This window comes from Sorghum bicolor, chromosome 2, assembly GCF_000003195.3.
Source record: "Sorghum bicolor cultivar BTx623 chromosome 2, Sorghum_bicolor_NCBIv3, whole genome shotgun sequence".
Lineage (NCBI taxonomy): Eukaryota > Viridiplantae > Streptophyta > Magnoliopsida > Poales > Poaceae > Sorghum > Sorghum bicolor.
Window position 1 is genome coordinate 8,876,308 of NC_012871.2, and position 24,479 is coordinate 8,900,786.

Here is a 24,479-nt window from a genome sequence, read left to right on the forward strand (position 1 = left end):
ACTATTAAATTTTAACACCCTCAACCAAACACTCCAAAAAGTGCTTACAATATGATCTGTTCAGACCAATGGGCTACAGCATTCTAATCATGTGCTAACGCAAGTGAGAGTGTGAGACTAAACCATTTATTAACCAGGTTCCAAAAAATATTGTTGTAAATTTAAATAAAGTCAAATTTTCTTAAATTTGACTAGGTTTATTATGTGACTCATCTAGCGATACGTATTATACATTCTAAATATTAGTATATTTTAATTATATATATTTAGTTAAATCTAAGATTCATTGACTTAAAACAACAATATTATTTTTTAGATTGAGTGAGTAAACTGCTTAGCATCTCCAATAGTTTAAAAAATAATTGGTAAATCAATAAGTTTTCCAAGTAGCTAAGAAAGTTGTGAGCATTTGTGTTGGGTTGTGCTAGCGGTTTTCAACATCTCACTCCTAAAACATAGAGGCAATTTGCATCAAGAATTCCAGACTATTTCGAAAACACCTTAACTAATTTGATATTTTCTTTCTCTCTTATACGTGTTTTGTTTGGATAACTCCTTTGGCTCATAGTGCCAACATGAGCATGACCCATTACATGTTGGCTTGTTAACAACCCATAGAAAAAACCAGTTAATGAACCAAACTATTGCTCCTCCTCTCCCTAACCATATGTCGCCCGATTCCTTCCCTATGGACCTCTTCCACGCCATCGTTCTCTTCCATGCTCCCTGATTCCTCTTCGCCCCGCCAACCACCACTCCCTCGGCTTCCTCACCTCCTTGTGATTCCTCTCCTCTTGATACACCTCTCAATTTTCGCTTCGCAACTCTACCAGAAAAAGACACTCCTTCCCTTCTTCCTTCTCTTTGCATAGGTGAGCAAGGCGTGCGCCATTGTGTAGGCGCGGCTGAATAACAATAATGTTGTGCCATAGCGTGCAGCAGCTTGGCGCCCATGGTAAGATCCATGGCTTCCCCATGGCCAATTCCAATTTGTGATTGATTTGGGGATATGTGAATTGGACTTGTGATTAAGATATGCTGAGTTTATGATTTTTATTGATTTTGTTTGGCTGGAATGAGATTAAAGGGCTTGGCATAACTCATTGGGCTCATCACTAGGCTGGTACAACATGGCTAACCTCGCTAGTGGGACTTAGGCAGAGCGCATTGACCGTTACAGCATGGGTCGTTGCCCTTTCATGCCTAAGGCCTCAATCCTTTGGAGATGTCCTACTATACTGTTTAGTGGAAGGAATTGTTTAGAGTCATTTTACAGTGTAAAAATAGAAGCAAGAACCATTTTAGAGAAACACAAGTCCTCGTGGAGAAACCCGTTGCGCCTAAATATCGGCCCTGTTTGGTACAGCTCACGACAGCTTTATGAGCTGTTTTTTTTTTGTCAAACACTTATTTTCAAAACAGCTTCATGTGTGAAGCTGTTTTTTTCTTCTCTCACAAAAACATGAGTGGGATGAAGTAGCCTATTGCAGCTCTCTCTCTCTCATTTCTTTCTCCTATCTATGTAAGAAGTAGTTGGTGAAACTATTTTACCAAACATTTTTTTTTCAAAATAGCTTATTTTTATTTAGAAAGTTGCTCATAAAATTATTTTCTAAAAAAAATAGATTCACTCGTGAAGTTGAGTTGTGACAAACAGCACCGAGGCCGTGCCATATGAGGCATGCCGCCTAGTTGGCCATCTACAAAAACACTTCCGAAATGAGAAGTCAAAAGCGTGGGATTTGGGGAGGGATGCGTGCATTGCCTTGTGTTGCGTTGCAACAAAATCGAGTGCCAACAGATAGTACTACACACACACAAAAACACGCCATTGAGCACTACTGGCTCGATGACGTCAGCGTGTCCATCTCACATTTGCACGTCCCCTACCTAAACGCGCCGTTTGGTTTGGTTGACGGAACGAGTCTCATCCGTCACCAGGTCCGGCCGGTCATGCCCTCGCTCCGCCAGCATAAACGAGTCATCGACTCGTTCCCAGCGAAACAGTCGGACAACTCCAGCGCTGATCCTGTCGCAATACTGAATTCATTCAGAAGTGGCTCACACAACCTCCAATCTCGTCGCTCATCGGTGGCCGCCGTCGTTGTCGCTGTCGGCTGTCGCTGCCGTACCGTGCCGCCAGAAATTTTTGCGTGCTCCCCGCACCAACTGCTATCTTATATCTATATCTATATATATATCTTCGTTCGTGGATTTCCCTTTCACCTTTCGCGTTCCTGCTGTCCTTGATTCTGGCCAGGAGCTCCAGCGGCGATGAGGGGTGGCGATAGCCCGGCAAAGGCGCCTGCTGAAGCCGCCGCGCTCGAGGAGAGGCTGCTGCCACCGCCGGTGACGAGGAGCGGAGATGCTGGCGCCGGCGGCGGGAAGAGGGGCGGCAGCAAGTGGGAGAAGACTTACCTGGACGTGCTGGGCGTGTGCTGCTCCGCGGAGGTCGCGCTCGTGGAGCGCCTCCTGAAGCCGATCGACGGCGTGAGGTCGGTCACCGTCGTCGTCCCTTCCCGCACCGTCGTCGTCGAGCACGACCCCGCCGCCGTCTCCCAGTCCCACATCGGTACGTAATCCAGCCTCTCCTCCTCCTCCTCCTCCGGCTCCGGGCCTCCTCGGACGGAAGTCACCATCCATCTCCGTGTTCCCAGATAGATTCTTGGCTTGGCCTTGGCTCCTCACCCTTGCCCTGCTGCCCCTGCCTCGGATCATCAACCAGTGAAGGCGCTCAACAAGGGGGGCTGGAGGCATCCGTCCGCGCGTACGGCAGCACCAGCGGCGGCGTCGGCGTCGTCGCGCGCTGGCCGAGCCCGTACGTCGTGGCCAGCGGCGGGCTCCTCCTGGCGTCCCTGCTCGCGCCGCTGCTCCCGCCGCTGCGCTGGCTCGCGCTGGCGGCGGCGTGCGCGGGCGCGCCGCCGATGCTGCTCCGTGCGCTCGCGTCGGGGCTCGCCCTGGCCCTGGACATCAACGCGCTCATGCTCGTCGCCGTGGCGGGCGCCGCGGCGCTCGGGGACTACGCGGAGGCCGGCGCCATCGTGTTCCTCTTCACCGCCGCGGAGTGGCTGGAGACGCTGGCGTGCACCAAGGCCAGCGCCGGGATGTCGACGCTCCTGACCATGGTCCCGCCCAGGGTCGTGCTGGCCGGGACAGGGGAGGTCGTCAGCGTGCGCGACGTCGAGGTGGGCACCGTCGTCGCGGTCAGGGCCGGGGAGGTCGTCCCCGTCGACGGCGTGGTGGTCGACGGGCAGAGCGAGGTCGACGAGAGCAGCCTCACCGGCGAGTCCTTCCCCGTGCCCAAACTGCCGCCGTCCGAGGTCTGGGCCGGCACCATGAACATGGACGGTTACATAGCCGTGAGGACAACAGCTCTGGCCGACGACTCGACAGTGGCCAGGATGCAGAGGCTTGTGGAGGCGGCGCAGAACAGCCGGTCCAAGACGCAGCGGCTGGTCGATTCATGCGCAAAGTACTACACCCCAGGTAACAGTAACACAGTCACCTTCATGATCTCATGGCGATATACTGTGCGTAGAATTGACAAGATGGAGTGTTTACCAGCAGAATGAAAATGATGAATTGTTGTTGCTGTTTGCAGGTGTGGTTGTTCTTGCAGCAAGCGTGGCGCTTGTGCCGCTGCTGCTGGGAGCAAAAGACCTGAAACGGTGGTGTCAGCTAGCATTGGTGCTGCTGGTGAGCGCGTGCCCGTGCGCGCTGGTGCTGTCGACGCCGGTCGCCACGTTCTGCGCGCTCCTGCGGGCGGCGAGGATGGGGGTTCTCATCAAGGGCGGGGACGTTCTTGAATCGTTGGGGGAGATCAGGGTCGCGGCGTTCGACAAGACGGGGACGATCACCAAGGGGCAGTTCAGCATCGATGGGTTCCATGTGGTTGGGGACAAGGTTGAAATGAGCCAGCTTCTTTACTGGTACGACTGATGGCTTCAGTCTTTTTTTCTGTAGTGCAATTTCACCTATTATTCAGTAAAATTTTGACCTTTTGTGAGCAAATCAGGGTGTCAAGCATTGAGAGCAAATCAAGCCACCCAATGGCGGCGGCACTTGTTGAGTACTCTCAGTCCAAATCCATCCAACCCAAGCCGGAAAACGTCACTGAATTCCGTATCTTCCCTGGGGAGGGCATCTCCGGAGTGATCAATGGAAGACAGATCTTCATTGGAAACAGAAGGATCATGGCAAGGTCCTCATGTTACACAGCTCCGGAAATGGATGATCACAGAGGTGCGTCGATCGGGTATGTGATCGTCGACGGCGACCTCGTGGGGGCGTTTTCGCTCTCCGACGACTGTAGGACCGGCGCGGCAGAAGCGATCATGGAGCTGAGATCAATGGGCATCAAGTCGGTGATGCTTACAGGGGACAGCAGGGCGGCGGCGACGCGGGCACAGCAGCAGCTCGGAGGCGTCCTGGAGGAGCTCCACTGGGAGCTCCTCCCGGCGGACAAGGTCAGTCTCGTCGGCGACCTCAAGGCGAGGGCGGGCGCGACGCTGATGGTGGGCGACGGCATGAACGACGCGCCGGCGCTGGCGGCGTCGGACGTGGGCGTGTCCATGGGCCTGTCGGGGTCCGCGGCCGCCATGGAGACGAGCCACGCCACGCTCATGTCCAGCGACATCCTCAGGGTGCCCGCGGCCGTCGCGCTCGGGCGCTGCACCCGCGCCACCATCGCCGCCAACGTGGTCGTCTCCGTGGGCGCCAAGGCCGCCGTCCTCGCGCTGGCCGTCGCGTGGCGGCCCCTGCTGTGGGCGGCCGTGCTCGCCGACGTCGGCACGTGCCTCCTCGTCGTGCTCCACAGCATGCTGCTGCTGCGGGAGCCGGCGGGCACGGGCAGCTGGCGGCGGAGAGGTGGGCCGCCCGAGGCGTGCCGTGCCACGGCGAGGTCGCTGGCGATGAGGTCCCAGCTCGACGGAGCATCCAACGGCGGCGCCGCGGGTGGGAGCGTTCGGCGGGAACCAGGCTGCCGTTGCTGTCAGAAGCCAAGAAAGCCGTTTGAGCAGGAGCACGCAGCAGTGGTGATCGACATACCGGCACCGTCCGCCGACGCTGAGCATCCTCGCGCGACGGCGAAAGGCGACGCCACCGGATGTTGCGGCGGCGCCCGCGTAGCTTGTGCTGCTCCCACCACGGTGACTAGCGTGAATTGCGCGCCACGAGGATGCTGTGGCGGCAAAGGCAAAGGAGACAGCCGCGTGAGCGCAAGGACGAGCTGCAGCAGCAATGGAGGTGGAGGAGCTGCCCGTGATCCTCCTAAGAAGGCAGGGAATGGATGCAATGCGAGGTGTTGCTCTAGTGGCAAATAAGATATATATATGAAATGCAGGATACTGTCTCATTAATCTCAACTCTGAAGTGATAGTGAAATACTGACTGTTCATGCGACGCCTGCAAAACTTAACCGGTGGATCCAGCGTGTGTTCAGATCGCGACTGGGCAGCTCGAATCTGTTGACATTTGTGTACAGTAGTTAATTTTGTACAGTGCCCTATTGAGATTTGTCCTCAACTGTGGAGTATACTCGGATTTGTGATAGTGAAAAGTAGAAGCTTTTTTTTTTTGCGAGTTGGAGCCGTTTTTGCCCTCAGTACCAAAACTAGAATACTATTAGAACAAGGTATTTTTAGGTTGAAGTAGAAAAGTACTTTTGCTGCCAAAAAAAAGTAAAACGTCAATCAAATAGATAGAACCTAAAGTTGATTTACTTTTTCGAGTTTTCGTAGAACCTTAGGGCACTATCAAGACAAGCTAACAAAAATGTTGGCCTCAACTCAGAACTACTATCCACATAGACAAGAGAACGTACAACATGGTTAATAATCCCACTCGCACAACACAAACTACCAATGATGAAAGAAAAGTTTATTGGCTTGTTGTCTCTTCATTTGCCGGTCCTTCATGCCTCCCTCTCAACTAGCTCAACTTTGTTTGGTGAGGTGTTGTTTTCCAATGCGCAAACTACAATGATAGGACATGGGACTAGTAGTCTATCTGACTTGATCACTGCATGCTTATGTGGATGCTGAGACTCCTTGCCATGGTGGTGTGTTCGGGAGGCCCTTAGGCCATGTCCAATGCAAGTATACAGTAGTAGTGATCTAGGAGAGAGAAGATAACATGTATTCCCAAACCACTAGGCCTTCTCCAACGCGCCACCATGGCTTGTAGTTCTAGTCTTCACCTCTATGCAAAATCATATCCATATCATATAGAATAGCGGCTTGGTTGCATGTCACAACATCTTGTAGAGGATGTGGATGCTTCAACTAACAAAAGGTGCAAGCCACTACTTATTGGGAAGAAAAGCTAGGACTAACTGTGAGAAAGCAAAGGCACGCGAGCCAGTGGGTGCCGGCATAGAGAGAGAAATGGTGATATCCACAATAGTAAAGTGACTAGCCTACGACATAGAGAAGCCAACTTCAACTATTTTTCATTTTCATGGCAACTAACTTTTGATTGAGGCCACTAGCATTAGTTGCCTACATAGAGAAAAATGGTGATATCCGCAATAGATAAAGTGACTAGCCTACGATATAGAGAAGGCAACTTCAACTATTTTTCATTTTCATGGCAACTAACTTTTGATTGAGGCCATTAACATTAGCTGCCAGTATGCTATAATGCAAGCCACATTGATGAGTAAAGAAAAAGTAAGCATGCAACATGCCTTTACCTTTTTTCTCTTATTACTCTCTCTCTCTCTCTCTCTCTCTCTCTCTCTCTCTCTCCTGACTCGTAAGGCAATATAGGTATTTTAGTAGGTAAACCTAAGTAAATTGAGCCTGCTCTGACCCGTGGGCTTGGCCCAAACCCACCGATTTTTGGTCCATACACGAACCTTAGTGGGGTGTCTAAGCATAGTTCGTGCTGTCTAGAAAAAAATTCTCAACCTGAGTGTGACCCAAAATATTTTGTTTTACACTGCAAACTACGTAGATGGCCCTATCCAGTACCAGGCCCCACTTAATGCTCACGTCTGAAGTACTGCTGCCACCTACAAGCTATTACTTTTTCCTTCTCTTACCTCCAAGTTAGATTTGTTTCTATGTGGCATGATGGAGCCATTAGGGCACTCATAATGCAGACTCTATCATAGAGTCTAAAGTTATTTATTACCTCGAACAATGTGGACTTAGAGTCTAAATAAGACTTGAAGTCTTATTTTTTCTACCTCTTTCTTTAATAAATATGCTGCCACATCAGCAAAATACCATAAATAATATGTAATTAAGTGTCTTGGACTCTGTAATAGAGTCTTGCATTGTGAGTGCCCTTATCCTAGCTAGTTGTCTCGTTGGACATGGTTCTAAATCCTGCTTTTGACTTTCTACTTTTTTTTCCAGTGGATGGAAATAGAAAGATGTTTTATGATCGTTTCAAGTGACACAGGAGAATGGGTATGTTTCATATCTGTTTCAATCAAACAATTTACAATTTTTTTGGGAACACAGAGCTCAAATAACTTTTTTTTCACGGATAAAAAAACTAAGGGTGAATGCTGAACCAAGATGTTTCTTAGGTTAAATAGTTTCTACTACTTGTGTTTTTTTTGCATGTAGGATTCTTTTTTAAAATGAAAGAAAAGAGTTCTTACGTAATAAACTAAGTTAAGCATGGAAACTGTAGGAAATGTTTGAGAAACAATGCGTCAATTTATTTTGAAGATATTAAGGTAACTTATAAGATTATATATTAATTGATTTTTATAGTACATTTTAGTAGACATAAACCGTGTCCTTATTCGAAATGATAAGATGGAGAGAGTAGCATGCTAGCGCGCAATTGCACGGGGGCACTTGATAATAGATTGATAGTTGGTCAGATTATTATGTGACTAATAATGTCACCCTTTTGGAGCGAGGTATCTTTGAATTGCTGCTGCTAAAATAAATCAGAGGTTTCATAGAATTTGGTTGATGATGAGCAAAAAGCATCGAAAGAGAAGGAAACCAGTCAGGTCTCCAGAGAAGCGCAGCTCCCAAAATAGGGATTGGAAGGGGAGGAACCTGGAAACTCGGGAGCCGGCCACGCCAAGGATAAAAAAACAGCCGGTGGCTAAATTTTTGGCTGGCCCCGCGGGCGCACGTCGTTTCGCGTCTCCGCTCGCCCGCCTTGGTCCTTGCCCCTGCAGGGGCCCTCCGAGATGCCGGGACCGGCCGTGGAGGCAGCGGCCAAGGGCGGCGGTCACCACCACCACGACGGCGGTCACCACCACGACGGCCACGGCTGCGGCGGCGGGAAGGCGGCGGCCGGCAGCAAGTGGGAGAAGACGTACCTGGATGTCCTGGGCATCTGCTGCACCGCCGAGGTGGCGCTCGTCGAGCGTCTCCTGTCGCCCATCCACGGCGTCAGGGCGGTCACCGTCGTCGTCCCTTCCCGCACCGTCATCGTCGACCATGACACCGCCGTCGTCTCCCAGTTCCACATTGGTAACCAAATAGAAATCCCTCGCTCGTCTCCTACCTACGATCGCCTGCTGCCTACATTGTCACATCACATCTCTCGTCTCCCTCTTCGTTACGCGAACTTGAATTCTTGCACAATGGATTGGAGTCGATCAATCTCTCTCGCTCATTTTCCGGATCAGTGAAGGTCCTGAACAAGGCGGGTCTCGAGGCCTCCATTCGAGCCTATGGCAGCAGCGCCGGCGCCTCCTGGCGGTGGCCCAGCCCGTTCATCATCGCCTGCGGCGTCCTGCTCGCGGCGTCGCTGTTCGCGCCGCTGCTCCCTCCGCTGCAGTGGCTGGCGGTGGTTGCCGCCGTCGTGGGGTCCCAGCCCATGCTGCTGCGGGCGTTCGCGGCGGCGGGGAAGCTGACGCTGGACATCAACATCCTGATGCTCATCGCGGTGGTGGGCTCCGTGGCGCTCGGGAGCTACACGGAGGCCGGCGCCATCGTGTTCCTCTTCACCGTCGCCGAGTGGCTGGAGACGCTGGCGTGCACCAAGGCCAGCGCCGGGATGATGTCCCTCATGTCCACCGTGCCCAAGACCGTCGTGCTCGCCGAGACCGGGCAGGTCGTCGGCATGGGCGACGTCGCGGTCGGCACGGTCGTCGCCGTCAGGGCCGGAGACGTCGTCCCCGTCGACGGCGTGGTCGTCGACGGGCATAGCGAGGTCGACGAGAGCAGCCTCACCGGCGAGTCCTTCCCCGTTCCCAAGCAGCCGCAGTCCGAGGTCTGGGCTGGCACCATCAACCTAGACGGTAACCATAACAGCCAACCTTCTTCGATCTGCTGTTTTCTTTTCGAGCTTCTTCAACAACAACAATGTCCATGAGGTGATGTCGCAGGTTACATCTCCGTGAGGACGACGGCGCTGGCGGAGAACTCGACGGTGGCGAAGATGGAGAGGCTGGTGGAGGATGCGCAGAACAGCGCGTCGAGGACGCAGCGGCTCATCGACTCGTGCGCCAAGCACTACACCCCTGGTACGCCGGCACGGTCACCGCCGGGAACGACCGCCGTCTCAAAAATGCATTGAATTGGCATAGGAGTTCAGCAGCAGCAGTGTCGCTGTGTCTTCTGCTTGTGCAGCCGTGGTGGTGATCGCGGCGACGGTGGTCGTCGTGCCGGCGCTGCTGGGATCCCGGGACCTGGAGCACTGGTTCCGGCTGTCCCTGGTGCTGCTGGTGAGCGCGTGCCCGTGCGCGCTGGTGCTGTCCACGCCCGTCGCCACCTTCTGCGCGCTCCTGCGCGCGGCGCGGATGGGCCTCCTCATCAAGGGCGGCAACGTCCTCGAGTCGCTCGGCGAGGTCAGCGTCGCCGCGTTCGACAAGACCGGGACCATCACCAGAGGGGAGTTCAGCATCAAGGACTTCCTCGTGGTTGGGGACAAGGTCGAAATGAACAAACTGCTCTACTGGTATATATATATATACTCCAAGTTCATTCAACTGCTGTCAGTGTACTGTTCCATCAGTAGATTAAACTGTTACTGTTTCAGTAGATTAAACTGTCAAGTTGATTACTCTTCTTGCAGGGTATCTAGCATTGAGAGCAAATCAAGCCATCCAATGGCTGCTGCACTTGTCGACTATGCTCAGTCCAAATCTATACAGGCGAGGCCGGACGACGTGACTGAAACCTGCATCTATCATGGCGAGGGCATCTATGGTGAGATCAATGGGAAGAAAATCTACATCGGAAACGAAAGGATCATGGCAAGGTCCTCCTGTCATCAACATGCAGGTAATTAAGCAAGCACATTCTTGAGCTTTGTTCACGCATTCTTGAACAACAGCAGCTAACGATTTCTGAGTTCTGACATGGCGACGGAACAAACTTTCATCATATGTAATGTAAAGCTGCCCACCAAGAAACAGATGGTCTGATGAAAGGTGTGTCGATGGGTCTCGTGATCTGCGACGGCGACCTCGTGGGCAAGTTCTCGCTCTCCGACACCTGCAGAACCGGGGCGGCCGAGGCGATCCTGCAGCTGAAATCAATGGGGATCAAGTCGGTGATGCTCACCGGGGACAGCGCGGCGGCGGCGAAGCACGCGCAGGAGCAGCTCGGCGGCGTCCTGGAGGAGCTCCACGCGGGGCTCCTCCCGGAGGACAAGGTCCGGCTGATCAGAGAGCTGCAGACGAGGCACGGGGCGACGATGATGGTGGGCGACGGCATGAACGACGCGCCGGCGCTGGCCGCGGCGGACGTGGGCATCTCCATGGGCCTGTCGGGCTCCGCGGCGGCCATCGAGACGAGCCACGCCACGCTCATGTCCGGCGACATTCTGAGGGTGCCCAAGGCCGTCCGGCTCGGGCGGCGCACCCGGCGCACCATCGCCCTGAACGTGGCCTCCTCCGTCGCCACCAAGGCCGCCGTCATGGCGCTCGCCGTCGCGTGGCGCCCAGTGCTGTGGGTGGCCGTGCTCGCCGACGTCGGCACCTGCCTGCTCGTCGTGCTCCACAGCATGCTGCTGCTCAGGGACGCCGGCCGCGCGCGGCGGAGGTGCGGCGGCGGGGCGTCCAAGGGGGGTTGCTGCGGGACGCCGCACAAGGCGCCCAAGGCGTGCTCCTCGACGGCGGCGTGCAAGTCGCCCAAGTCGTGCTGCTCGACGCCGACCAAGTCTCCCAAGGCGTGCTGCGGGACGATGAAGCCGGTGGCGACGAGGCCGCAGCACGCAGAGACGGCAGGAGGCGACCACAGCCACAAGCACGGCAAAGACGGGCACCACCATTGCAGCCATAACCTGAGCAAGCTGCCGGAGGACGCCGTGGTGATCGCGATACCGGGGCCGGGGCGGGCCGTGGAGCACCGGAAGGACGCGGCCGGCCACGAGAAGGCGGACGGCCACGGCGGCGCCGGGGGATGCTGCGGCGGCCACGGTGCTTCACCGACGGCGGCGCACGGTGCGTCCGGGTGCTGCGCGTCAGGACACGGCGAAGAAGAGGTGTGCATCGTCATCAGCGGGAGGTCGCCATGCTGCAGCACGGCGAGGAGTCGGTCTGGGTCTCCCAAGGACGCCATTTGCTGCCACGGCTCCGGTGGTAAAGACGGCGGCGGCGCCATCTCAGCCCTCGTGTGCTGACTGCTGACTGAGCTGGTACCATTAGTGGAATACGATCGCCTGGTATACCGAGGAAAATTACTCGTATCGTATGACCTGTACAGGAAGTTGTTACTATTACGAGTCCTACTGTACTTCGTAGAGTGCTCTTATGTAACCTACGGTCCCTTTGAGATCAGTTGGGACGAAGAGCTTAATTTACGAGGCAGTGACGTGGCTGGCCCATTGTCAGCCTTGTTGTTTTTTCTTTGCATCACCGTCGTCAGCTTGTCCATTGCGTGTGCTTTTTTTTCCTCAGTCGGAGCCCGTTTTTCGTTAAACAGATATGAAAACTTTAAGGGTTACAACAATGAGTGTAACTTTTGCTAAGGATCGAGTCACCAGCAAGACCGAAACACTAAACAAGTGAAATCATTAATCGTTGTACTATGCAACTGTAGAATTGAGTGACTAAGGTGGCCAATGCTCAGCCTAGACAGTCGCAGTCGTACCTTTCTAGGGCAGCCTATATGGAAAGAGAGCCCACACATTGTCTCCTTTTTCATGGTTGATAACGGTTGAGCAAAGGCTTGCTAAAATTCTTCGGAGGACGCCAACCCTAACCTCCTCATAATAACCTTTCTCACTTGAGCTTTCAGTTTCTATGTCGCCCTAAACTTATTTTTGGCTGCTAGACAGGCGCTCTGCGCTTGGACACGAAATCTCCTTGGTAAACCTAGGCGAGGACGCAACGAGCAAGGGGCTGCTATAGGGGACATATAGGAAGGAGTATATCGACGACATCAGTAGCCAAATCTTGTTTGGCGTGGGAGGTTGACTGGTTGGCCTCTGGGCCAAATCGTGGCGACATAAGGAGCTCATCAGGGCCTTCAATCTCCATAGGGTCAGTGGAGCTGGAGGCTGTGACAGTGAGCAGTTCCTCAGCTAGCCCCCCAGCAATCAGCTGTCGGATCCGAACTGTCATGGCACTAGACCAGGGAAGTAGAGTTCATTTTTTTTTAAATTTAAGTAGAGTTCGAATTGGCTTGTGGAAGGAAGGCCGGCCTGCTATCAACGCTGTCCTCTTAAAGGATGGGCCCCCAGGAACCCCACGAGAATACGAGACCCACTATGTCTTGACGACAACAGTGAGGGTAATTAGGTATGAAATGAAATCCCAACTACTGAAATTAAGCTAGGTACTGAAATAAAACGCCAGGATGAAATCAAACACTCGTCGAATTTTCGTTCCCTCCCCTTCAGTTGCAAATATTGCAACGAGGTGACACGCATGCGTGCACACAGAGCGACACACGCGAGAACGGAAGACTATAATGAATTTGGTAGCTACTAATAGATGGAAATGGAATTGTACACAGTGGTGATGGTGATGGTGATGAATTCACCAGCTCAGCAAGAGGGCATTTCGGCGCTGGGGCGGGGCATCTGTGGACAATGGTGATGTACTGATGGTGACGAATTCGGTTGCTTTGCTGGTTACCAGTCAACAAGTCCTGCGTCAAAAGTCAAGGGAATATAGCAGCTCATACATACAGTCGTACAGATATATATGTACACAGCATGATATGTACCTGAAAGTCGTTATTCCACTTCAGTCTCTCCCTATCAGAAACCGTCGTTTCCTTGGACGAAGTTGGGCATTTCGTGCCAAACTCGTCAAAGAAGTAGGGCGCCATGCGCGTGAGCCGTGAAGCACCACGGGCAACCACGTACAGTGATCTCTAACAACAAACACGTTTCGTTCCCCTAAGGTGTCGACATTCGGGAAAGCCACCATGGCAGACTTTAATTAATACTTATAATAAACTGATATTTACGTCTTCCATTATCTCAAACCAAAGTGATATTTACATCGTCAACCTGAGTAATATAATCGGGGTGTGTGTGTGTGGGGTGGGGGGTGGGGGGGTGATACACATACGTATTATTTACATCTTCCATTATCCTAAGAATGTGATCATGTAACGAACTATCAGTTTAGACCCTTGGGTACACTGAATAATGCTGAATTTCTGGGTAAGTGGGTATAATAATATTATTATCATGATCGTACATGCCTCCTTCGTACTAGTGTTTTATTTTGCCTTACGTGTTCCATATCATCCAACATGGATGCAGATCGAATCTGTTCGCTTGGCTGAAAAAATCATAGTTACAAGTTTACTAATTTGTTATGAGAGAAAAACACTGCTATACTTACCGTCAAGGACAAAATTCCAGTGTCGCTACTCTATGGTAATGTTTATTTTGTCCTTCCCTCACTTTAGACATTACAGTACTACGTTTACGCCTTGTCAAAGTCTTGGTGTACTCCTTGTCAAAGTCAAGCTCGCCTTGTGTGCACCGTCGGTAACAAACAAAGGGTGGCGACAGTGTGTCGACATTGCTGCTTCAAGAAAATCTTGGCAACCAACCGGCTGAGAAGAAGCGTATGCTATCCAGACTGCCATCGGTTCAGGGCAAGGATAGAGCAGGCCACAGTTGCTGTCTTCGTTTCTCAATAACAATAATGCTGATGTGCCTCTCCAAACAGTTGCAGCAACTCAATAAAAAAAATGGAAGACAAAAAGCAGGCAGAGAAACACTATAGTATATTCCTTGTCTTAACCACCCCCCTGTTCTCCAATTAATTAACTCTATCTAAAACAACTCCTCTCTGCTGCTGCTGCTGCTGATGATGATAGAACACAACAAAATTCATTGGAAGGGAGTACTAGTATACTAAAATAAAAATTAAGCCCATTTGGCGAGCATGGACATGAGGCCGGCGCCGACGAGCATGGAGACGTTGATGGCGAGCTGCAGCTTCCCCCTGCTCTGCACCTTGGGGTTCATGAAGTCCTCGGCGAGGAGGTCGACGAGCGCCATGTACACCAGGATCCCCGCCGCCACCGAGTTGAGGATCCCCTCCACGATCAGCGCCGTCGGGCTGTCCTCGTTGTACACCGACGAGATCCCGATCCCCACCAGGATCCCCACCGGCGTCGTCAGGCAGAAGAAGAGCACCATGGTCACGATCGACCGCACCTTGAACTTGGCCTGCATGTTAGTATAGTAGAAACCCCCAAAAAAAAGTTTAATTATTTATTTATGCAAAATTATAATGGCAAATCTCCCTTATTATCTATATATACATGAAGAAATACTTGAGCCATGGTCGTTGCATGCACGTGGGGGGCATATATTCTTCTCTAGAATGATTGGAGCAGAATGGTAAAGTTCAGAGTACTGAATTCACGTCTGCTTTGGCTACATTAGTAGATATGATTGTAGATTCACTGAGAAAGGATTTTCAAAATGGGAATCCAATAAGCGAGTGGAACTCCAAGCTTTGTGAACCGCATATATGCATGTCTCCGAACCACCCGAAGTGCAGTGCTTTGGTACTTTGTTCTCACAAAAGGTAGCGGCGGCACCCTTTCCTCACGTTTAAGGATATCAAAATCATATGCTTAGCTTCACTGCAATCCGTCTCTTCATCAATCACCTCTCGTTTCTTAATCATGGCACTAGATCAGTAGATTTTCAAAAGGGATAAAGTGCTCCACTCTTTTCAACCAAATAAAAACAAATTTACCAGCAGATACGGACCTTTCTCTTCTAGTATAATACAACTGTCCTGGACACGTGGCAACTATCCATAGCATGTATGCAGAGAGAGACATAGTGAATACTGTTATTTGCACCGATTTTTTTTCCCTTAAGTTTTAAAGGGTGGAGGAAAGAGTAGAGCTACTCTGCTTCGCGGACGGAAAAGTTGTTTTTGCTATGTAGGCCTCCTCGTAGATGTTCTATTTTAAACGCCTGGGGCTAGCGTTCCTCTCTAACAAGTGTTGCTCACGCCACATCGTAAAATAGAAACTAACCCTAAACCTGTAGCAAACGCAGTATGATATGATATGATATGATGATTAATTAAGTACCTGAACGATGCAGCCGCCAAGTCCCATGCCCTCGAACATTTGGTGGAAGCTCAGGGCGACCACCAGAGGCTTGATGGTGCTCGGGCCTTCGGACGCCCCAAGGGAGATGCCGATGATCACCGAGTGAACCACAATGCCAAGCTCAAGAACCTGCAAAATCAATTGACATTGTTATTAGTCTTCAAAAAATTACTTCTTTTTTTGGATGGAAAGTAGATATCATAGTTGAATTTTCAGAGAACTTTGTGTGCTCGGGTGGAGGGAGAGAGGCCATGTGTGTCCATTGATTTTATTATGTAGTACCTTTTTTTTACATCAAACTAAATAAATTATAGCCTCATTATTAATCTCTCATGTAGCGTGGGTCATATTCTAGCTAGAGAAATTATATATTATATTTAAGTTTCAATCTATTGGTGAACTCCTCTGGTACGGTGTTCATCACGCTAGTACAGTATATGTTTAATTATTTTGCTGTTTTCTTTTTGACGTTAGTGATGATAAATGTATGGTTAAATACAGCTGTTACGCAACTCACGATTAACCCGCTGAAACTAACTAATTACTAGTAGCACGTACCTGCGCGATGACCCGGTGGCGCAGCGCGTGCTCCTTGTCGCCCTCGGTGCCGCCGACGGCGGCGACGAGCGCCGAGGAGCCGTGCGCGTGGCCGTGCGTGGCGTGCGTGTGCATGTGCACGTGGCCGTCGTGGTCGTGGTCGTCGTCTCCGTGCGGCGCCGCGGCGGCGGCGGCCGCCTGCTGCTTCTCCTCGTCCCCGACGGCGGCCGCCTCGGCGGCGGCGGCGCCGTTCTTGAAATGGACGCGCGTGAAGTAGCCCGTGGCGACGGTGTCGACGACGAGCGTGCCGATGGCGCCGACCATGGCCCCGAACCCGGCAAACGGGAAGTCCTGCCACGGCCCGCTTTTGGGGAGGCAGTCGGAGGTGAGCTTCTCGAAGGCGTCGGGGAGGATGTGGATGAACCCGGTGGCGAGGATGACGCCCGCCGCGAACGCCTTGACGAGGAAGAAGACGTCCCCGTCGGCGCGCAGCGCGGGGACGCGGCGGCCCAGCACGGGCAGGCAGCACCCCAGCGCGCCGCACACCAGGATGGAGAAGAACGCCGCGATCTTGAGCGCCTTGGCGCGCGCGCGGTCGCCCGCCTGCACCGCCTCGCCGCCGGCACCGCACGCGTCGCCGCCGTCGGCGGCGGCGGCGCGCGCGACGAGCAGGAGCAGCAAGGCGAAGACGAGCACTGCGCGTGACGACCTCATGGCGGTGGAGCGTGTGGACGACGCGACGCGAGGAGGAAGAGGAGGGGAGAGGAGAGCTCGCAGTCGCAGCGGCAGGCCAAGCTACGTGGTTGGTCTCATATAGGGGGGCGGAGGCGGCGGAGCCTCGTGGTTTTCAGCTCGTAGATTCATTAGTTTAGGGATTTATAATCGCGTTATAGTGTGTAGTTAATTGGAGAGATTTACTGGTAGTAGGGAAACGATGACGACAGGCGTGAGAAAACATTAGTGCGAAGTACGAGTTTTCCCGGGGATCTTCTGGTTGTTGGGAGAAAAATTACCGGCAAATGACGACACTTTTTTTTTTTGGGTTATAGAGAGAGAGAAGAGCGGTGGCGACATGAATAGCCTCTGCCGGCGTGTCAAACTTGGCGCGAGATCATCTCGGTTGAGCACGTGACAAGTAGGCACTGACACGTGGGCCGTCCTTGTGAGTCAGGTGATGTTGGGGGCAGTGATGCACTTTTTTTTTCTTATGTCAAATTAGAGCATCACCAGATCGAAGTCGGTTTGTAAAACTCACTCATGCAATTGAACACAAACCCGAGATGAAAAATCCACACTAGCCCCAATTGTTGAATTCAACATTGGAATGGAACCAAGAAAATCTTGGGTGTATTTGGTTCGTTTTATACGGCTAGTAAAACTAAACCACGCTAGCTATAGCCTGTTCTAGCTAGCCCAATTCGTAGTTGTTTAGTTGTGTGTATTGTACTAGCCTGGCTAGCATTTTGGCGTGTTTTAGAGCCTGGCTCCAAGGACTGGCCAAGCAACCAAGGGCGCGTTTGTGAGGGTGGCCGAGGAGGGTGGCTGCGCCCCCCCTCATGCAAGTCGCATGTTTGCGAGCTAGGGCCCACCAGCGAGCCAGGCTGCCGTGGTGCAAATTGCCTTCTCTCTCATGGCTCCACAGATACGCTCAGAAAGTTCGTTTCCTGGGGGCTCGGCTTGCCTGAGCGCAAGAGCGGTTCGTTGGAGCTCAGAGGCGCGCTCATCTCACCTTCGTCACCTCCTCCTACCTCCTCTCCTCCGTCGCAGCACCGTCGATGTCGTGATCCCAGGCGCCCTCCCCGCCGTGCCATCTTTGCTCCTGTGGTTGTGGCACGAGCTCGGGGCACTCGCAGCCATGGCCATGACGGCGGCGCGCAGCCACGGCCACAACAACGACGGCGACGTGCGAGGCCCTCACCGCCCACGGCCAGGACAACGTTTCGCAAGGCACTCGCTGCCCATGGCTGGAATGCCAAACTTACCTCTCGCCATGGCTCGGGGGCCGAGCTCGCCCCGTGTCGCCATGGCCGGGGGACCGAGCTTGCTCCGCGCCGCCATGGCCGGAAGGCCGAGCTTGCCTCGCGCCATGGCTAGGGAGGATAAGGAGGTAGTGGCTGCACGGGGTGGGTAGACAACCAAGGCTGCTAGCCCCTGCGCAGGGAGAGGAGATGGAGCTGGCCATGGTTGCTCGCCAGGTGCTCGATGATATGCCGGTGAGGCTTCTATGGTGGTAACGCTACCACATCGCAGTGCAAAGGTTACTACACTTCTTTGGTACAGGCACACAAACATGTTCTCGTTGTGGCCTGGCTTGTTTTATACAAGGACACAAACAAGAGACCTTGCACCAATTGAGGCTGGTCTGGAAAGGTCTGGACCTATCGGGCTGGCCAGGCTGGTCGTGACCAGGGTCACAAACGCGCCCCAAACACCCCAAACCTGACCCATTCAAGCAAAAAGCCAGGTTTGGAGGCTAACCAAACACACTCCTTAAGGTGCAACCTAGACGGATGCTCGGGCCTCAGGGTGAGCGGCCAGGCCCTAGGTCCATCACTAATTCACTAGCCTTATTTTATGAAAATATCATGCATTCTCTTGAAACCTAATGGATCATTAGGTTAGTTTCGTATTTCAATTTCTAAGACTCTCATGTTGAAAATAGTCGTCTAGACAAGTTTCATTACATGAAACTCCATTGAGACAGGTGTTAGGGGGTGTTTGGTTGGGATTATTAAAGTTTAACAGGTATTGTAGCATTTTTGTTTTATTTAATGTCCAATTATAGACTAATTAGGCTCAAAAGATTTGTCTTGCCGATTATTCTCTAGCTGTGCTTTTAGTTTTGTAAATACTCTACATTTAGTACTTCATGCATGTGTCTAAATATTTGATATGACGGACGATAAACTTTACTGCCTGTAACCAAACAGGCCCTTAGAACAGAAAGAGCAAAATGCTAGATGTAGGGGGGCCTATAGTCAATAGAAAAACGTGAGTGGGAAGATGACATTGGTGGGAAAAGCAAAAAGATATCAGACATATACGCTGTCTCAAACAGCGAACTGGTGAAGGTCGATTATTTGAGGAGAGGACGGAACGAAGAGATATGATCCGAGCATGAGGACCTTGAGAGGTCCAAACTCGGCTAGGGGTTTTGGGTCTATGGATACCAATAACATTGCAGTCAAGTAGCTAATTAAAACGAAATGTTCATGGTTTGCCAACTACCATAAAAGTCAGGATCCTGAACTGACCCGACCCACGATGTTGTCATCTCTAAGGGCACTCACAATGCAGACTCTATCATAGAGTCTAAAGTTATTTATTATCTCGAATAATGTGGACTTAGAGTCTAAATAAGACTTGGAGTCTTATTTTTTCTACCTCTTTCTTCAATAAATATGCTGCCACATCAGCAAAATACCATAAATAATATGTAATTAATTGTTTTAGACTCTATGATGGAGTCTGCATTGTGAGTGCCCTAAGCTATACCAACTAGTGCTAGCGTCACTCCAACATTGGATCAAGATTGATTCGAAGCTTAGGTCGCAACACATCTCGATACATTGGCCTAAAGTCTGCCGTATGCCCTTATTTTTGTATACCATGTTCTGCTCTCTCTCACAAGTCCACGTCACTAGCTATCTATTGCCATCAATCAGATTGCCCATCTACAACATGAATACACTTTAGTGTCACCCATGGATCCTTCTAGGCTTTTCCTGACATTAGAGCAGAGGCAATAATGTGTGTCGAAAAATCTCATATTCTTCTTCTAACTGCTTGATTGCACGCCTCTGCCACCACTTCTGTTATGTGTCACCTCCTCATGTGCTTTGGAGACTGCCTTGCCATCACACTATCATCCCCCTAACACCGGTGTGTCCCTATTGCTACTATTCATGTGTTTTGTTGCCAGTGCCCGCTCATGTGTTTGCGTCGCCACCTTTGTGGGAGCCATTTTCACCGGTAGCTCTTATCCTTTCGACTCCAGTGGCCCCGCGCTCAAAACTTTACTTTGGGTTCTCCTTCCTCTGTGAGCACAAAGTGAGGTATCTAGTTGTTGTTTCTTTTGCGCTTGCGGTTCTGTGCCCTTCAACTTCAAGTGCTAATAAACGAAATGCCCAAATGGACTGATCTTGCTAATTTGGCATCCGTCTAGCACCTTCCGGTCATCTAGTTATTGGTACGTATTACTTATGTACTCCCTCCGTCCCAAAATAAGAGACGTTTTAGGTTGGGACACAGCTACCAAGACACTAGACAAAATACCAAAGTACTCCTGTTCTGCAGTGCTCTCATCTCTTGCACTCCTCTTCTCAGTCATGGATAAACGTGCTACAAGCTAGCTGGCAAGCTGGACAGCACCTAAAACGACATTAATACTGGAACAACGCTGCAATGCTAGAACGTCAATCTTAGTGGGACAGAGGGAGTACATCTTAACGAGTGTTGCCTTTGTAGCTCGAATCCTTGAGGATCCACATTTTAATGAAAAAATGGCGGTCAATGCTTTTTGGTGACGATAACTGCTTTTCCTTAAAAAAAAAAAACGATTCTTGAGCCGCATGTCCAGCCCTATACTGGCCTTACCAATGACATCTTTCGTCATCAAACTGAATAATTATGTTGTTGTTTTTTCTAACCAATGTTGTTAAGTTGATATGCGTGTTAGAGTATGGACGGATATTCGTTTGGGACAGTGATATGGTTTCTAAAGTCTAACTTTGATTTTTTGTTTTTATAAAAAATATTTATGTATATATCCAATTTTATGAAAGTATTTTTTTTAAAATAAGTCTATTCATATAATTTTTACATTTCTAAATTTAACAATTTAAAAGCTATTTATAATTTATATTTTTAATAATTGACTCAAAGAAACAACTTTGTTTATAAATACGAAAGGGAGTACTGTACCGATTATTGCTTGTTTGGGTTTCCCACTGCAGCTGGCGTGGGTACTGGCTATTTACCATCAAATCGGGCCTTGTTTAGTTTTCAAAATATTCTGCAAAGCTTTTCATATATCTCATTACATCAAATCTTATGGCACATATATGAACCACTAAATATAGATAAAAGAAATAACTAATACATAATTTAACTGTACTTGTGAGATGAATTTTTTAAGCTTAGTTAGCCTATAATTGAGCAATATTTGTTAAATACAAACGAAAGTGCTACTATTTTTATTTAGTAGATTTTTTAGAAAGACTGGGCTAGTGAGTCAACGGTTGACGGGCCCCGATGGTTTTGTCGCCTGCAACTTGTGGGCGACAGCTTGGCCATGCCCCGGCCGGATGTCACGTTTCTTCTGTACTTTTATGGTTTTCATAGTTTCTATAATTTCTATTATATATATATATATATATATATATATATATTAAAAAAAAGACCCGGTAGTCAAGTCCCGGTGGGCAAGAAGCGGAAGTTCGTCACGTCGTTTGTCATCCTGAGCGAGACGGACGACTGCAGTGGGCTGGCGTGCTTTGGCCTTGTTTAGATCTAATTTTTTTATTTTAATACTGTAGTACTTTCGTTTTTATTTGACAAACATTGTTCAATCATAGAGTAACTAGTCTTAAAAGATTCGTCTCGTGATTTACATGTAAACTGTGTAATTAATTATTTTTTTTCTATATTTAATGTTTCATGCATGTGACGCAAGATTCGATGCGATATGAAATCTTGTAAAGTTTTGGTTTTTTTACATCTATTGTCGCGCCCGCCGACGGAGCCCTGTTGGTACGGAAATCAACGAAACGGACGGCGACGCGTTTGGCATGACGACAAGGTGTCGACACTTGCCCCCCAAAGGTTTTTTTTTTAGTGGAGCGGGCTCTTGTTGTCGCCTGTCTGATGGGTCGCCACCACCAAAAACCGGTGTGATATTTTTAATTTTTGCCCAAAAATACACGCTGCATTATAGTACGTAGTAGTGGACCTTGACGTACGTAACCTCCGGCCGTGCCTACTCTACTCCGTATGTGTGTGGGAGCGTGCTTGCGGTGAAATTTGACCATGCGCCGAAACCCCCAGTCTATCAGTACATAATTAAGGTCCACGCACACGACCTCTGCTAACTGAAAAGTTTTCGGAACTGTAGCACTTTCGTTTGTTTGTGGTAAATATTGTCCATTTATAGACTAACTAGAGTTAAAAGATTCATCTCGTGATTTACAGTCAAACTGTGTGATTAGTTTTTGTTTTCGTCTATATTTAATGCTTCATACATGTGCCGCAAGATTCGATGTGATAGGAAATCTTGAAAACTTTTTGGATTTCGGGGTGAACTAAACAAGACCCTAGTCTTCTTATCCAGACCAGTACTGTGGCCACGTACATTTCCAGCACATGTCCACTTCACTGGTGTGCTGAGTGAGCTGCAGTTGCGGCGCTTTTTTTTTCCCACCCCCCGCCATGTAGGGGCCTTGCTCGCTGAACATCAGAAAGACAAACATTTTTTTTGGGAATAAATTAATTCATTCAAACGGCTTTCCATCTGATGATGCTACACCACCGGCCCATCACGCCAAATAAAAAATTTTAGATTTCGCTACTGTAGCACTTTCGTTTTTATTTGACAAATATTGTCCAATCATGAACTAATTAGGATCAAAAGATTTGTCTTGCGATCTACAGACAAACTGTGTAATTAGTTTTTGTTTTCGTCTATATTTAATACTTCATGCATGTGCTACAAAATTCGATGTGACGGAGAATCTTGAAAACTTTTTGGATTTCGAAGTGAACTAAACGAGACGTAAGTTAATTTTTACAGGGACTACTGATGATGTAGTGAAATTTGACCGACGACCATGCACCAACAAGTCCACGGAGGACCACACAACCATTGGTCTTATCCATTTGTCTCAACACATATACAATTTGCTTCTTCTTCTTCTTTTTTTATGGAACCACATGACCATTTTACAAGTAAATTTCTAAAGACGACTAAATATTCTTCGTGGGATCAGAGTGGACCACGTTATTCCACAAACCAAACGCTCTGTTGGTCCAACAATGTTGGATTAGAATTCATTCTCCTTTTTCTTTTTGTCAAACATCGTGTTTTCACTAGTGAACAAAAAAAAGTATTCCTACTGGTCTATTGGAGCAACAAATTAAAGCGCAGGTGCCCTTAGCTTGCTTGATGAGTTTAATTAGCCAATCTTATGGAAGTATAATTTGTACTTACTGAAATTATTTTACCAATACTCTATTGGCAGTCCATTATATTGATCCATTGTCCTTATGTTCTGGACAAATAATTACCAAATACAAATGAAAATGCTATAGTATTTAAAAACTTTTCACCTGCCAAACTGTAGGCCTAAATTTGTGAAGACGGCTAAATATTCTTCACGGGATGACTACCTTATTCCACAAACCGGCCCAACAATGTTGGATTAAAATTCATATCTTTGGTCAAATATCATGTTTTCACAAGTCGGAAAAAAGGTGTTGGTAATTAAATATTTTCAGTAAGTATAAATTATACTTCCATAAGATTGGTTAATTAAACTCAAGCAAGGGCACCTGGGTCTTTTGTTGCTCCAATAGACCAGTACCAAATTACCAATGATGCATCAATATAATGGACTGCCAGTATCAGAAAAAAAAAGTCAATAGCAGCAGTTTTATTTTATTTTGTTACTATACTATTATAATTTATCAATGCTGATTGCTGAAGAAAGCAACTACTAGTTGGGAGAAAGCGCATGGGCTTTTTCGTCTTGGATGCCGTGGAAAAGCAGGTGCCCAACAAGTCGCAACCGTCCATGTCCAAGGTTGAAGATGCCACCAAGCATTGGCCTCTCTTTAATTTCCAGCATTTTGCCTTTCTGCACAATATATCTCAAGCTTTCTGAATTCTAAAGCACACAACACAAGAGCATCTGTCTTACGTACCACCGGCTTTGTTTGACCACAAAACCGGAAAAGGAATTTAGGTCGTACTCTCGAAAGTTTTTTTTTTTTTTGACATTGTAGCACATGTGTAACTATAACAATTAGTGGCTAACCATAGACTAACGAGACTTAAAAGATTCATCTCGCAAAATATATATAAGTTATATGATTAGTTATTTTTTTTATCTATATTTAATGCTCCATAAATATGTCCAAACATTCGATACGATGAGTTAAAAAGTTTTTGAGTGGAAACAAAACAAGACCATAAGATATGGTGATACGGCAGTTAGTTGCAACTTGGACTCCGTCGTAGCCTTTTATCAAAGCGCATATACGAAAGGTGGGGAGGGAAAAAAAAATGACATTTTGAGTGGATTAGGCTTTAGAGAAGCTCAAGTTGAGTGGACCAAACCAAGGATGGACGCGGCAACGGAGGGAAAGGCACGAAAGAACGGCGGACAGCGTCGAGGCCTGTCCTGCTTTCAGCTGGCATCCGGTTCCACTTCGGAGAACTCGTGTGTGTGTGTGTTTTTAAAAGAAAACGTGAGAGAT

General features: G+C 49.3%; 3 protein-coding genes across 3 annotated transcripts; 2 read left to right on the plus strand and 1 right to left on the minus strand.

The window, feature by feature from the left end:
- On the plus strand, positions 2,189-5,575 carry LOC8078468 (putative inactive cadmium/zinc-transporting ATPase HMA3). Its single transcript, XM_021452222.1, is given in 5 exon segments — positions 2,189-2,572; positions 2,726-2,743; positions 2,746-3,486; positions 3,602-3,929; positions 4,016-5,575. Coding segments are annotated over 5 exon segments (2,691 nt in total). The 5' UTR covers positions 2,189-2,274; the 3' UTR covers positions 5,322-5,575.
- Positions 8,362-11,779, plus strand: LOC8069131 (putative inactive cadmium/zinc-transporting ATPase HMA3). Its single transcript, XM_021452971.1, has 6 exons — positions 8,362-8,447; positions 8,611-9,220; positions 9,308-9,445; positions 9,552-9,879; positions 9,997-10,205; positions 10,322-11,779. Exons 1-6 carry the CDS (start codon positions 8,415-8,417, stop codon positions 11,545-11,547), a joined length of 2,544 nt encoding a protein of 847 aa, XP_021308646.1. The 5' UTR covers positions 8,362-8,414; the 3' UTR covers positions 11,548-11,779.
- On the minus strand, positions 13,995-16,721 carry LOC8069132 (zinc transporter 8). The gene is made up of 3 exons (XM_002461670.2): positions 16,029-16,721; positions 15,450-15,599; positions 13,995-14,565 (listed from the first exon to the last, which is right to left on the minus strand). The coding sequence occupies exons 1-3, from the start codon at positions 16,719-16,721 to the stop codon at positions 14,260-14,262; spliced, it is 1,149 nt and encodes a 382-aa protein (XP_002461715.1). The 3' UTR covers positions 13,995-14,259.

Coding starts and splice junctions, on each gene's coding strand:
- LOC8069131 (XM_021452971.1), top strand. CDS start 8,415: ATGACACCGCCGTCGTCTCCCAGTTCCACATTG. Junction 9,221..9,307: donor TGGCACCATCAACCTAGACG/GTAACCATAACA, acceptor GTGATGTCGCAG/GTTACATCTCCGTGAGGACG. Junction 10,206..10,321: donor CTCCTGTCATCAACATGCAG/GTAATTAAGCAA, acceptor TGTAATGTAAAG/CTGCCCACCAAGAAACAGAT.
- LOC8069132 (XM_002461670.2), bottom strand. CDS start 16,721: ATGAGGTCGTCACGCGCAGTGCTCGTCTTCGCCTTGCTGCTCCTGCTC. Junction 15,600..16,028: donor GCCACCGGGTCATCGCGCAG/GTACGTGCTACT, acceptor TTGATTTTGCAG/GTTCTTGAGCTTGGCATTGT. Junction 14,566..15,449: donor TTGGCGGCTGCATCGTTCAG/GTACTTAATTAA, acceptor ACTAACATGCAG/GCCAAGTTCAAGGTGCGGTC.